At 36.3% G+C, this 14,582-nt stretch overlaps 1 protein-coding gene across 8 annotated transcripts in view; it reads left to right on the top strand.

Annotated features, from left to right (window-relative positions):
• FUT9 (fucosyltransferase 9) overlaps positions 1 to 14,582 on the top strand; it is a 105,296-nt gene that overhangs the window by 66,854 nt on the left and 23,860 nt on the right. For 2 of the 8 annotated variants that reach the window (XM_077174742.1, XM_077174741.1), the window contains exons 2-3: positions 6,329 to 6,422; positions 8,678 to 8,835. The exons of 3 other annotated variants lie outside the window; for them this stretch is intronic. In XM_077174742.1, the coding sequence (XP_077030857.1) occupies positions 8,793 to 8,835 (43 nt within the window). In that variant the 5' untranslated portion in view covers positions 6,329 to 6,422; positions 8,678 to 8,792. Of the gene's footprint in view, positions 1 to 6,328; positions 6,423 to 8,396; positions 8,456 to 8,677; positions 8,836 to 14,582 lie in introns of those variants that run through there. 3 more of the 8 variants (XM_077174740.1, XM_077174739.1, XM_077174745.1) reach the window with 2 other exon arrangements.

Raw genomic sequence — 14,582 nt, 5'->3', positions numbered from 1 at the left:
TCTTTAAAAGGATTAAGGGGACAGAACCTTCACTGTGGTAGTCACACTGCAAAAGGAGAAAGAGAAGACAATGCTTGCCTCTGTGGCAAACAAGACATCATCCACTCAAGTTCCACCACTTCAGAGGCTAAGTTAGTTGTCTACTCAAAAAGATAATAAATAATGCAATTAGATTTAAAGATTTCAGATTATTCATTCAGAGTATTCAGCAAGCACTGAGAAAACAAATCAGCCTGGAGAGACAGAAGACCACACTCGAAAATATTTGCTATATAGAATATTTTTAAAGTACACAGGAAAGAAAGGGAATAAAATGAGGGTCAGCAATAAGAACATTGACTTAGTGTGTGGACATAGGAATACTCTGTGTTTTTCTTACCTAGATGTTCCATCCCTTCCCACCATTGGACTGGATTGCCATGAGGCAGTGCTTGCAGATTGTTCAGATAATCCAACATTAAAAACCCAGCAATTTCTTAACTTGCAAGAGAAAATTTTCAGTTCCTCCTTTTCCATTGCCTTTATTGCCATGAAAAAGCCATGTGGTTCCTTCAGATGAGCTTATACCATGTTTTCTTTTATTGCTGCTAAAGCCCACCTCTGCTCTCTTAAGTTTTTGACCAGGCTCCTCATTGCTCTGCTCTGCTCATATAAAATACAGCTGCCAAAATAGTCATGTCAGTTGATATTGCAAGTTTGCTTCTGTTCTGAAGCTCTTTCTCCTTCTCCTGTTTCCTACTACATCAGAGTCAGCCTTTATGTTTTTGCCATTGTGCTCACCTTGGAACCTGTCCATCTTCACATCATTTAGCTGCTGTGGTAGGAAACACCTTTCAAGTTCCCTCTAGGTTGCCCTTTAATGCTACAATAGGCTCCTCAAGTTGATCTTGCCATTAACAACTAAGGAAAGAAAAGTTAAAAAAAACCAAAAAAAGAAGATAGCACTCTGGTATGAATTCACTAGCAAATAGGATGACTGATATAGATCAGATACTTAAAGTTTTCTAAAGCCATTGGGACCTGCATACTTAAATGCATGATCTTCCTTTCTCTATTTTTGTCTTATCATTCTTCTCCTCTTTTGCTGCCATCATTTATTGTATCTTGGCTCAGGCAAAATATTTCTTGTGGCAAGTTTTCCACCTGCAAGGGAATGTTCATAATACAAACACAATTGAATTTTTGTTTTGATGGAGCCCTCTAGGATCTTGACAAAAGATATGTTATTATTATAATATTTTATAAGTTTCAACTAAGTGTTACATAAACCAGTTAAACTACATCTTTATAAAGGAACAGGTTCTGTGGTCATATAATTTTGCAAAATATTAAAAAAATTTGAGCTACCTGATGACACAAATCAAGTCAGTTTGAAGTAGGCTCTGTCCATCCTCTATTAAGCAAGACATCACTCCTAAAGCAAAAGTGCAAGTCAAATTCCACTGAATAATAAAGTGTATTGTATACAAAAAAGTACTTCAGATTTTCAGTTTGAACAAAAATGACAATTTTTCTCATCATATATATCATAGTTTAGAGCCATCAGGAAATAGCAACTTCCTTTTTAGTCTTAACTTTACTATTTTCCACATGTTTTATAGTACAGCTACCATTTACATGTATTTAAGTATTTCTCAGATAATGTAATACACTCTAACACTATCTTTTCTATTTGAAGTAGCTGAAATTTTAAAATAGCCTTTAAAACAACAGCAAAAAAATTAATTAAAGCTGAAAACCCAGTTTTCCAGATGTAAGAACCTTACATCAAATTATTCCATTTAGGATCTCTAGAAGCATTGAGCAAGCTCACTCAGTCCCCAAGCTCACATTTGCAGGAGGAAATTCAGAAACAGCTGAACAAATGCATATGTTAAGCAACCTGACCTTGACTCTGTGCTCTGTACATGATGCTAGTGATGTCTTTGTGAGCTGTTGTTTCAGCTGAGCTAATGAGTGCAATTCCTAGACAAGATCAGACTGAGAGCTCAGGAGAATGCAGGTGACTCAGAGCTAATGCGATATCAGATGGAGCAAAAAAAAGAGCAAAGACACACACTTCTGATTTCTCTGAGGGGGTAAACAGAAACACTGAAAAAAAAAAGTCTATTGGAAGAGAGGGAGTGGGAAAAGATGCCTTTGGTAAGTGTAGGGAGTTAAGAGGTTTTGTGCTGCAATTCATTTTCAATATTTTGTGTAAAAGAACTGCTCAGAGCATCCTCAAGAGTCTCTCTCTGGGAAATCTCACTGTAGCAAGTAGCTGCTAATTCCATTTTAAATTAGAATGTGTTCCTGAAGTACAACTTTGGCCTTTTAAGAACATATCTACTGAATGCTTTAAGCCAAGTGTTCTTCAGCTGCTTGAAGGTAAGGGTGTGCTGTATGCTGGTTATCCCCTGGAGCTGCTCTCCAAGGCCTGCTCTGTGTTTGGTGCAAGGCTTGTTTCATCCTCAGCACACCAGACAGTTTTAATGGAAGCTACAACACTCAGCTGAAATCCTTACCCTACACACCAGCAAGTTGGGAATACTCAAAAGCCTTTGACCCAGCTTTGAAGGAGAATTTGGCATACTGCAGAGGCTAATCAAGAGGAGTTTTACTGAGAAAGTCAATGATAGTGAACTAAGAGAAATCTTTTAGTGCATGAACCAGGTAAAAATCAATTTTTTTTCACTTTTTTTACCATTAAAAAAACAAGAAACTCTTCTATTTAGGTCTGAAAATACCCAAACTACAACTGAAATATTAAATGGATTTGAAATAGCTAGAAAAGGACAAAAAAAGGCTGTGAGTACAAAGTAAGAAACCTGATGTTCTGCGTGTTTGGTTCTTTACCCTGAAGGTCAGATTGGAGAGGTGTGACAAATACATGGGAAAGTTGGACAGCAGTAATTCAAAACAGAATAAACATATTGTGCCTTTTTGATATTCTAATTGCATTTCTTCCTTCTACTTCTTCAAATCACATCTGACACTTATATAGTTAGATTAATCTGATAGATTGTAAATGATTCCAGGGTTGTAAATGTACATGGCACATTAAAAATATGATCATATTGGTCAAAAATATCTGCATCTTGTCCTTCTAAAGGCATTCAAAATTTTTTTACCAGTAAGTTGTAAAGTTTACACTCTTTGCTCCAAACATTATTTAACATACTTGCTACATGGTTTGGATTTGTCATTTTCACTTGTCATGGCTAGTAGCTCTGATGTCCTTAGCATTCAATAATATGAAATAGTACTTTTTGCATCCCTGTATTATTTTCTGTGAATTTAAGACCTGTCATATTGACAAATGGTTAAAAGTCTATTCAACCCTGAGAGGAGACTATGATTCTGTCCTGAAAAAGCTGGTTTTTCTCATCACAGGAAAATTTATTATATTTTGCATGTTACTGATACCATTTTAAATTACAAAGATAATAATTTCAAATAATAAATAAAATAAATAAGTAAATAATTACACAGCAAACTTTATTCCATATTTTATAATTATATTATTTTTTTATTTTCTAATTATTTTATTGTGTTATTTTCTTTACCGTAACATATTCATAAACCATTTTTGGATCTGTGTTTATTGTGCACAGACTTTATTTTCTTTTGGGGTTTTTTTGGTTTCATTCATTTTCATGTTTGTAATGGCATGATGGAATTTATATCTTGAGCTGCTGCTTGCAGTTTTCAAATAAAATGCTCTTCACAGTCTGCAACATCCCAGGTAGTGACACCGCCCTTCAGATTTTTATTTTAAAAAATCTATTTTATTTTAAAAAATCTACTCTTATTTTAAAAGAAAGTAGAGAAGACATGTACAGATAAGAGTTTTATATACACTGTTTTGCACCCTGTTTATAACAGTTCAGGATCTATAGTTCAGCTTATTCTATAGTCAAGGTATAGAATATTTCTGATGTCATTGCATTTTATATTACTCTATATTCTCATATATATATACTATATGTATATGAGAATACATATATGCAAACTCCACAAAGCAAGATTAAATGTAGATAGGAGAGAGTACTAATTTCCTGGTTTTGTTGTCTTGTTACATATTTTGTGTGAAAGCATTATAATTTTCACCATGCAAAGTAAAATTACTTTTATAACCAGAAAGGATACATGCACCCTCTCCTAGTATATGCTGACAAATAAGTCAGGTTGGAAGTTCCACTTGCTTAGCTGCATCAGATATTTGAAGTTGAAGACCTTTGTCCACACGCCCCAATCCAAAGTAACAATACATGAAGTAAGACCAATAACAATAAGAAAATGTTTTCATAAAAAAGATCATTAACCTCTTTCTGTTGAACTATGTAGGAAATTTTTGAAAGTATTTGTTGGCAATTTCTTTTTGCTTCAAAGTAGCAGTACTTGTTCATCACAAGCACTACTCTGCAATTTCTCTGAACAATTCACCAACCATTAGAGAGCATTTGGTACCTATGTAGCCTTTTTCTTGTTAGTTCTGCTTGAGAGGTTTGCTTCATGTTCTGTCCGGGGTACCCAGATCCAGCAGCTGTGTGGGCCAGACCTGTGCTTCAGGAACTCATCACCTGCAGAACAAATCTTGTCTGTTGCCTACGAGCAATCAGAAGCAGAAAGCTGAGGTTTTTTCCAGTCTCCAGGAAGCTGCATGCTAAACCTGAAGACAATGAGTTCTGTGCTGATTTGGGGGCTTTAAACCATTAAATTGCGGTAAATATATTTTACCTGGAAGACACTCTTTCCTCATCTTCCTGTGGAACTGGCAGGTACAATCAGTGGAGGTAGACTGTTATTGTTCTCTATTGCTTTTGAGAGTAATTTGGGCACTAATTACATTTAAGAGGCATGAGAAGGACTTCATATTTGTTGCTCAATACATTTCAGTCAGGGTGGTTGTTGGATACAGGGCTATAAAAAGTAAAGATTTTTGTATGATAAAATAGCTGGGCAAAAATATCAGAGCTTGGTAATAGCAAAAGAATGCTAATCATTCATCACATTCTGCAATCCTATCTATATTCTCTCAGAAGATATAAATACTAAACAATTAAGGCCCACAATCTCTCAGCAAGTTGACTCTTATTATTTCTGTTTTGTAGAAAAACTGCAGGGTACAAAAATGAAACACTTTGGTTAAGGTCACAGAGTAAGTCTGCTGAAGATGTACAAATAGATTCAAACTCTGCTGATTCTTTTTTGGTTTTTTTTACTGAGGAACAGGTTTTTTCTGCAACATTTCTCTCACTCATTAAACATCTCTTGCATAGTTTAAATTAAGAGCATCATTAAGAAGTGAAGTTAATTACCTTCTCTCCTTTTAAAAACTATTTGCTGATTTCTATATTGAAAAGATTCAAGCAGATTTTCTCATGTGTTTATAATGGAAAAATATCTAAACACAAATATGAAAATAATCATGCTGCTTTGCCATGTTTTCATGATATAAACAGCCAATAACACCCACAGCAACTTTATTAAGACAAAGATTAGCAAATATAGGAGTTTAATTGGATTTTGTTTTCAAACATATCAAAGCCCTAAAAAACTTGTATGTACACTATATTTCTTCATTATAGGGAAACCTGATGTTATGAAAATTAGGTCAGTGTTTGACACAACAAAATTTCTGCATTTTTCCAGTGAAGTGGGAGGGTAGTTTTTCACAGTATGTTATGAAAGAATTTCTAAAATCTCATTTTCCAAAGCATGCACAAGGCATGGAGAGGACAGAATTTAAAAGTAGGAATGTTAACAGCTTAATATAATACCCAGAATCTTTAGTAAAGATTCTCCCTCTGGTGTATTATTTGAATTTTCAGGTCCTTACATAAAAGTAAAACATTTAACCTACAGGCACTTATGGAAATATTTCATATAGAACCTAGAGAGTCAAAGTCTCATTGAAGAGGACTTAGGCAACAGCCTCATGTTACTAAGTCCAAATGTTAAGGCACCTGTGGGACATTCCACCCTCTCAGCAGCCGTGTAGCCTTGCTGTCTCTGGAGACTTCTTCATCCAAATTGTTGATGGAGTCTCCAGCATGAAAATCCAGATTGGCTGCTTGGCTCTGAGGAAGCCACAGACCTTTCTACTGTGACTGAGCTACCAAAAGCCTGGGGACATGTCATTACCTCCTAGGATTCTCAAATCAAAACGTGCTCTCCCTATAGTATGTCTCACCCCCTCAGGATTTTTGGATTTTTATGTGGACTGAACTTCACATAAGTCAGCATGGAGAGAGAGGAAGGATAGCTGATTGACATGTAGCTGAAAGCACTGACTTATGATGTCACAAGATGTCCTTAAAATGTGTTTTGTTTCATTTTAAAACAGATATTTGCCCATTCTGCAATCTGTCACATGAAGCTGCTGTATTCTAGGATGCATCACAGATGGAAGATTTTGTCTCCACAGCCACAATGTTCTGGTGAGAATCACATTCTGTTACAGTAGTCAAGTATTTAAGTCTCACCTGTGATGCACAAAGACCCTTATTTCTGAATTCCTCCTTACAGCCTAGTTGTTAGATTTCTTTCCTGGAAGATAAGGACTCAAATCAAACACAGAAGGAATTTGGATTTTATTCTCCAATTTTCTAGGATGGCATTTAATACATGTTCCTTACATTCGCCACCTGCCAACCCAGAAAGATTCTACTCCTTCATCCACTTGACTCCAAAAGAGGATTAATAACTACATCCCTAGAGGAAATAAGAAATAAGCATCTAGTCTTCCTAAAGGACATCTATTCTGTGAATTACTTACTTAGTAGTCTCTCTCCTCAAATATGAAAATAGATTAAACACCCAATTTAGAAAATATGCCTAACTTTTACAAGATTGAAGTCCCAATTAAAATGTCTAGGTTATTTTTGAAAACAGTGATGGTTTTCTGTCACATATGGATGTCAGGTGATTTTTTAAAGTGGGACCTTATTCCTTCCACAAATAGGATGCGTTTTACCAAGCTTACTCTTTTGACTTGGGACTTTGTAGAATTCTGCAACATCTTGTTTAAGATTAAATTACACTTGTTCTCAAAACCATTAGTATGTACTAAATAAAGAATTTAATGTGGCCATCATCATTAGACTCACATAGTGAGAATTAACAAGTGTTTTGTGTGTAAAAGAGTTAATTTCTTTAAGATTCTTTATATTTATTAAATGGCTAGTCCAAAATTAGGTGATTTATTTATACTCTGTGTAAAACAGTTATAAAATACTCTGTAAGAAGCTTTAAAAAGATAATTTTATATATGTCTTTTCAGAGAAATAGAAACACTTGCTGACACTTAATATTTAATCTTCTTATTGTCATAACACCTTTTTTTAGCTCTTTTTTCTTTAGCTCCCACAGAGAATGGATTCTGAAAGAAAATAGAAATAGGAGTCTTCATTCATCCTTATTATTCTTATAACTAAGTTTATAAAGCAATATTATGAGCTTACTAAGAGCATATTAAAATTATAATACAGAAAAAAAATATCTGTGATCACTGTTGTAGTTCATATGTCATTAAAAAGATAACTCTGAATTGAAAATCACGTTTTGGGAAAATAATCTGAAGTACCTGAGAGAAGAAAACCGAAGAAGGAATTTGAGGTAAATTTTGCCTCAGAGACAATGGCACAACCGAAAACTTTTAAACTTTCTCAAAAATAACCTTTGTTAACTAATTTTAATAGCAATGGGCTACAATGGCATAACTACACTGATAATGCAGCAAGAAAAAAGAGGGTAACATGGGACAGAACTACATAAATACTTTTGTTTTCTTTTTTCTAATGTGTAACTGTAGTAGTCTACTTCTTCTTATTGATTTCTTTGGGTTTAGATCCATGCCACTAAAAAAGCATTTGAAATATCTCTGAAAGTAATGAATAGATTAACAGGGACTGCTAATTCTTCTCTACTACCAAGCCTCTAAATATACAGTATATAAAGGCAGACAAAATGTAATAATAATAATAGCTGTACTGCATATCAGCTTGGGGTATATTTGCCTAGTCTGCTTTTCCTCTCTGCCCATCAGTGTTATCCTTCTTCATAACACCTCGAGGCTAAAAACTGCTTTTTCCAGGCTTTGAAGTCATACTAGAATAGAAACTGTATTTTCTCAGCTTAAAGAACTTGGTGTCAATAAAGGAAAGTGCATGACAGTCTTTCAAACAGGAAATCCTTTACACACAAGGTCCATGCAGTGCATTACTATTACCTGTACGTGCCTCCTGTGAGCAAAGTTCTGACCCCATTGCCCTTTGGTGTCAAGTAGTAGGAGTGCTAATGCATTGTGATTCATAAGGACTGCCACAATGTCTATGCTGTGTAAGATCTTTGCTGCACAGTGGATCTGGCCATACTCAAGAAGTGAGTCAGCTCTGCCCCATGTTGTTTTGCAGGGCACCAGTGCAGCCAGCCCCCCTAAAGCCATGCTGAAATGTTGGATATATCAGCTCAGGTAACTTACAGCTGGTGCTCCCATGATATCCAAACTAAAATTATTTATTTTGTTCTCATTTGGAAAGCAAACACATTGAGGCTATGATCTGGTGATCTGGACCTACCAGAAATGCAAATCAGAGTTTCTTCTGCAATTACTACAACCTACTATGTGCACTTGACATGACACTGAGATTAGGAAGTAATCTGATAGATCACTTTTTGATTTTTGCTTTTCCAGTCTGCTGAATCTCATCTGCGCTGATTTGCAAGCCCAAAGCTGTCACAGACCCCAATTACTCACTTAACAGAGGATTCAGTCAGTACAAGAGAAACAGTTACACGATATTAGTTACATGATAATTTCTGTACCTACTTTCAGAATGCTGTACAAAGAAGGTGAGTCTCTTTAACTCCATTTTTTGTTTGAGGAATCTAAATCAAGGCATAAGATCTGACTTGCCATTGTCCCCATCAGCTCTTTCAACATTCAAGCAGACCAGCTAAAATGTCATCAACACTCAAACTTATAATAGGTCACTCTCATTTCTAATTTCTGTCAGAAGTGCCATCACAGCTTCTCTTTTATGGCAATCTGAAGATATTTGTGAATGTAAAGGAATTAAATTATACTTTTAAAGTGTAAAGAAGTTTACAGTGAAATAAACTTGCTCCTTTTGGTGTAGAGGGAGATTTTATTTGAGTAATAAAATCCTTTATAGCAAAATTAAATATAAGACTAATAATTATGCTTTCCACAATCTCTTAAAAAACAGGGTTGTTTACAGGTAACATATCTGGCTATACCAGGATTTCCAAAGCCAGGCAATTGCTGCAACACTCAGCAATGCTTTGGGAGCAATGCTGGAAACTGGTACCTTGATTAAGTAGTGAGATTGACAATCTGAGGAAAAAACTGGGAAAGAGACTAGAATGTGAATGGGAACTCCACGTGCATTTGGGAAGACTTGCTGCAGATCAGACAGCTTTGATGGTTCAGGATGAAGCTTTAGCTCAAGAACAGATTCTAGATCTGAGAGCTCTGCAAGGATCCTAACCTTTTTTTTCTTTAATAACAGAATAAGGAAGGAGACACTTTCAGTTATTTATAGCGTAAGTAGTTCTGAAACCTTCTTTTAGACCTCAGAATATCTTTCCCTGGTGGAATAAAAGCTTCATGTATTTTTTGCACAAAATAAACATATTCTTCATATTTCTTCATATTTTAGGAGCAAGGACAGTACTGGCATACCACAGTCATTGCTTTCTTCACCAAAAGTGCAGACAGGAATGTGTATACCATTATCGGGGAAGAAGCTTTTGTTTCACTAGTGCTCTCACTGGTAGAGATGTCAACAGAGGATAGGAGTGTAAAATTCATGGATCATTTTAGGAGAAAAGCAAAAAAAATGAAAACACCAAAATTTGCAGAAAATATTTCACCACACATGCTAACTAACATAGACCTACCATGCAGTAAAACAGGACAGGAGCATCCAATCCGTGGCAAATTTCTCCAAATTAGAGCAGTTATTCTGTAATAGTAATAGTGCTAGAGATATTCAGACCATATTCATTCCACACCTCTCATGAGTTCCAAATCACAGAGAGCATCACTCAAATATTTTTCTACTCTGGATCTACACAATTGCTAAACCAGTTCCTAATGATGTATTGCAGCCAAGTGTATCCAGCACAACTGGCTACACTTTTGCTCCTGACACAAAATAGGCTGCAGTCATGGTTCAGACCCATGTGGCATCAAAAGAAGAAAAACAATCAGAAAAGATAGAAAAGAGCATTTGTTCGAGACTATTTCAAACCTTCCACATTAAGGGCTCTCTGCCTTGAGAGAACAAGCAGCAAGCTCTTTATACTTTATTGGAAATAGCAGTGAAACTCAGGAGCTGCTTTCCTACAGTCTCCTAGTAGGATTTTTTGCAATCAATACTGTATGTTTTGCATCTTAGTTTTTGGGGTAGAGCACATTACTTTTTCATGCTTTGCAGTACTGCTGTGATTTCTAGAAATGTACTCCTTGGGAAAATGGAATCTCTGTGTATTCACAGTGCTGAAGAACCCAGGAACCTCAGGCTTCCTGGATTTAGGTTCACCATGAAATTGAAACAAAACCGATGGTAAAATATTTCAAATAATTTAATCGTGTGGGACTTTTTTCGTGTGTGTGTGAATTCATATACATATATGCAAGCACTCAGGAAAGATACTAAGAGGCAGAAATTATACTGGTTATGCTCTTCCTTTACCATCCTTCAATGTTATAGGCGTGAGGTGCACTGAAGTCTGGCAATTCTCATCCATGTTTGCTGCTCCTCAGCAGCTGTCTAAGCCACAGCAGTTCACAGCATAGGTGTATTTCCTGCCATGTTTAGCTGTTCAGATCTATGTTCTGTAGTGTGTCTGGGAAGTTGAATGAGCTACGATTAGAGATGCTGTTCAGCTGTTTGATTGCAATAATGCTACTTCCCTCATCACAGATATTTTGATTGGAAATCTGCAGCGAGAGTCACAAAGGACAATGTTGATGTAATTAGGATGCTAAAATGACAGTGACAGCATGTTAGTTGAGCAGTGGGAATGACATCCAAATAGTGGGTTTCATACTCTGTATTTACCACCGAAATACACCTTCAGACTTGTGACGCACGATAGCAAACAGCTGCCACCCCTATTACAGAGAAAGTGGAGTAACAACAAGGAGGTTATTTAGGGAGTAATAACAGCTTTCAAAGCAAAAGGCAAAGTGCTGATCAGTGAAGACCAGGAAAGTCCATATTTGTGCTTCACCTATCTTTTTTGCCCTTACAAAAACATCTATCCATTTCACTATTCCTAGAAGCTCTTTGGAATTATTCTCCTTAGGAGACTTTTCCATTAAAGTTAAAAGGGAGAGGGCTAAGAATTGCCTTGTATCATTTATTTATTAAGCTTCCCTTGCTTTGCTTTGTCAAAGTGATTTTCTTCCCTGGCAGCTACAGAAGGAGTTACTTTAGTGTGTTGTACTCAGTTTGATAATAGTTATACTCTATATCATTCTGTGGTTTTGTTTATTATGCTGCTTTTTGTGGCATCATAATTTGACCACTTTGGTGTACAGATAACTTTATAGCTTAGTGGTCATATTTATACTGTGGCAAATCAAAAGGGAAACTTTGAGAGCAGTGATTCCCAATTACATACACATATCGAAAGCTTACAAAAGTATATACAGGCATATTAAAAGTGAGGTCCAGTATCGAACCTCACTAAAGATCAGAACAGGACCAGGTAGATGTTGGGCCAGATGCAGCTCTGGATCAGGCATGTTGAGGGAAAAAGAAGCTTGGTTGAGAATATCATCACTGGTCACAGTGCTGTCACCTGCAGCCAGAGTCTTCCAGAAGATCTGAGAAGCAGGACACTGAGGAAATGGGGTTTGGGAACAGACAGAACTGAACACAGACAGAACATAATAGAACATAATGCCTGTTATTTCAAATTAGATATTTGTGGTGCTTTAAATTTTAGCTTTCATATTTTTTTAGATTCTATACTGCTTTAGTGTGTGACTCTGAACTTCATATATAGTGTTAGCAAGTTCTCTTCACAGTTTAGTTTGACAAAACAATCCTTTTCCAGCTTGAGAACCAAGGACACCATTGCAGCTTTAGGCTCAAGAAGTGTAAACAGTGGTGAATTGAGGAGAGCAATCTGGAAGGATGGGACTTCATAACATAAAGCTGTAATTGGAAAATTGACCCCAACATGTAAATGGACCAAAACTTATAAAAATGTGAAATTTCATGACAGGTTGTGCATCTTGTGTCCACCCTGGGTCCACTTCTGGCAGAGCCATGGCCAAGCTCTTGTACTGCCCAAGGTGTATCCCTTGAAGGCCTTTCAATAAATCCCACTTTATTCCTTTGACTCTGTCTAGCCTCTGTTTCAGGTCAGCCTCTTTAGGCATCATTTGCATGGCAATCTACACAAAGCCTGCAATCACAGGTCCAGAAAGTGTGTGCAAAATAAAGTGTTGTAACGAAATTAATGGGATTTTTAATTTCTGCTCATTAACTGGGTAACAATTACACCTGAAAGCATCAGTGATTAGATCCTGCAGTCATTTTTAATTTGGGGTGTATGCTGCTGGGGTAACAAGGTCCAACCCTAGTAATGAATTAGTAGAGTGAAGTGGTGTGAAATGCATGTAAGATTAAGAGCCTACACAAAATGTCAGGGATGTAATGCACCCTGCACCTTGTCTCCATGAAAGTAACTGTAGCACCCTTAGTGTAAACATGCATAGGCATGGAGATTAATTCTGCATAATAAATAACACAGCAAAGCCATGATTCTTCAATTCTGATTCAATAATGCAGAATAAATAGCACAGTAGGATGTATATATATTATGTCTTTAACAGAAAAATAACTCAAGAAACTGCCTCTGTTCTGCCATCTTTACTCTGGATGAGTCTGGTGATCCTGTCTCTCCTGCACGCTCTTGAAGTCTTAAGGAATCCAGTTCTTAAATGTTCCTTGTCTGACCACTGATAATCTTCCCCCTTTCTCAGAGGAACAGTACACAAAGAAAAAAAAAATGCTATGCTTCCAAGTCCTTTCCTCCCAGCTTTTTCGTGGATCTTTATTTCACCAATTTCCATGTATGAAATAATTGTTGTTGAATTAACATGCTGGACCCTATAAAGAACAATCAAAGTTCTGCTAATGTGTCTTAAAATATGTAAATGTGCAGTAAATTAAAAGGCTCTAAATGAAGACAAAGGCTAGGAAAAGAGGCATTGGCAGTGTTATTTGGATACTTCAGTGAACAGGTTTGTGTATTGCTGGAGCTGACAGATTTCCTTAGTTGTTTCTAATTCTGAGAAATTGAAAGGTTCTGACATTGCCCCCAAAAGAAAAGGAGTAAAGATGAAAACAGGGTCAGAAGAATTATGAAAAGGGAACAGTGGAAGGGAAAACATAACCTGCAGTTAAGAGAGCAGGTCAATCTGGTAGTAGGACCACAGTATCTGAGATTATGACCATAAGGAGAAGCATTGCATTGTAGAAGCATTGTACATGTGCATGTTCAGGTCCCAGCTCTTTAGGACAGGTCCTCTGAGGTGCCCCTACCTGAAATCTTAGGGGACTCTGGGAAGCTCTGGGGACACTGGTACTCCTGTGGGTGCTTGTTGCTAGAGCAACACTTGCTGGATTGTCTCCTGATTGAAACTACTAATTACTCAGGCTATGTCTGTATCAAGGTGAGATACATTTCTTCCCCTCTTTCTTTCTTTTTAGAAGGTAATTCAGCCTTACAGCTCATGAGAGGGATGTGAGGCTGTTGTCATATCCCATCCTGACAGCATCCTGACGTGTGAATCTCTCCTCCAAGCTTGACAGCAGAAGAAATCTTCCAGCCATTAAGGGAACCTTAATGATAGCTGGGATGACTTTTTGTCCTCTGCAAAATTTTGTGATACTGAAATGTTCCCTTTTTGTTCAGAGCAAAATTAAATATTTCAAACTAATCTCTCCCTAATGAGGTACACTGACATGAAAGCATCTTTGCACTTCCCTTAAAAATTGTTTGAAATATGACAAAAAAACACCCTTGAGAAAATGTTAGCAAACTCAACTTTCCCAAGGTAGATTTTTGTGTTGACAAACTTATAACTGAAAAAAGAATTAAACATTCTGTGGTCGAGTCTCTTTGAACTTTCGTAGATCAAAATATAGTTTTGTGCACAATGCATCAAAAAATCATTTTAGAAGCAGTTTATGAAGACAGAATAGGGAACAAAGGACCCAATTCATCTTGTCCAATGAAAATAAGAAATTCATTTCCACCATAGTTTATAGCTTCTATCCAGTAAATCTGAGTTTGTCCTTCACTGGTAGAAAACAGGTTATACGCTGCAGGATTTTGGAAAATAAATTTTAAAAATTTACTCTTCACTTCAAATAATTATTGCAGTGGAAAGGTTTTTATTGTTCTTAAATATTGTAAGTCACTATATTGACTTAGTCAATAAAGCTAAATTCTGATCTATATTTTTCTTCATGCTGTTATTTTTATCTAATTTTCCTTCTATGAGGCAGATAAATAAAACAGTGATGTAAAATCTGAAAGGGAAAATAAAT

This window comes from Agelaius phoeniceus, chromosome 3 (assembly GCF_051311805.1).
Source record: "Agelaius phoeniceus isolate bAgePho1 chromosome 3, bAgePho1.hap1, whole genome shotgun sequence".
Lineage (NCBI taxonomy): Eukaryota > Metazoa > Chordata > Aves > Passeriformes > Icteridae > Agelaius > Agelaius phoeniceus.
This window is presented reverse-complemented; position numbering and strand designations above follow the sequence as displayed.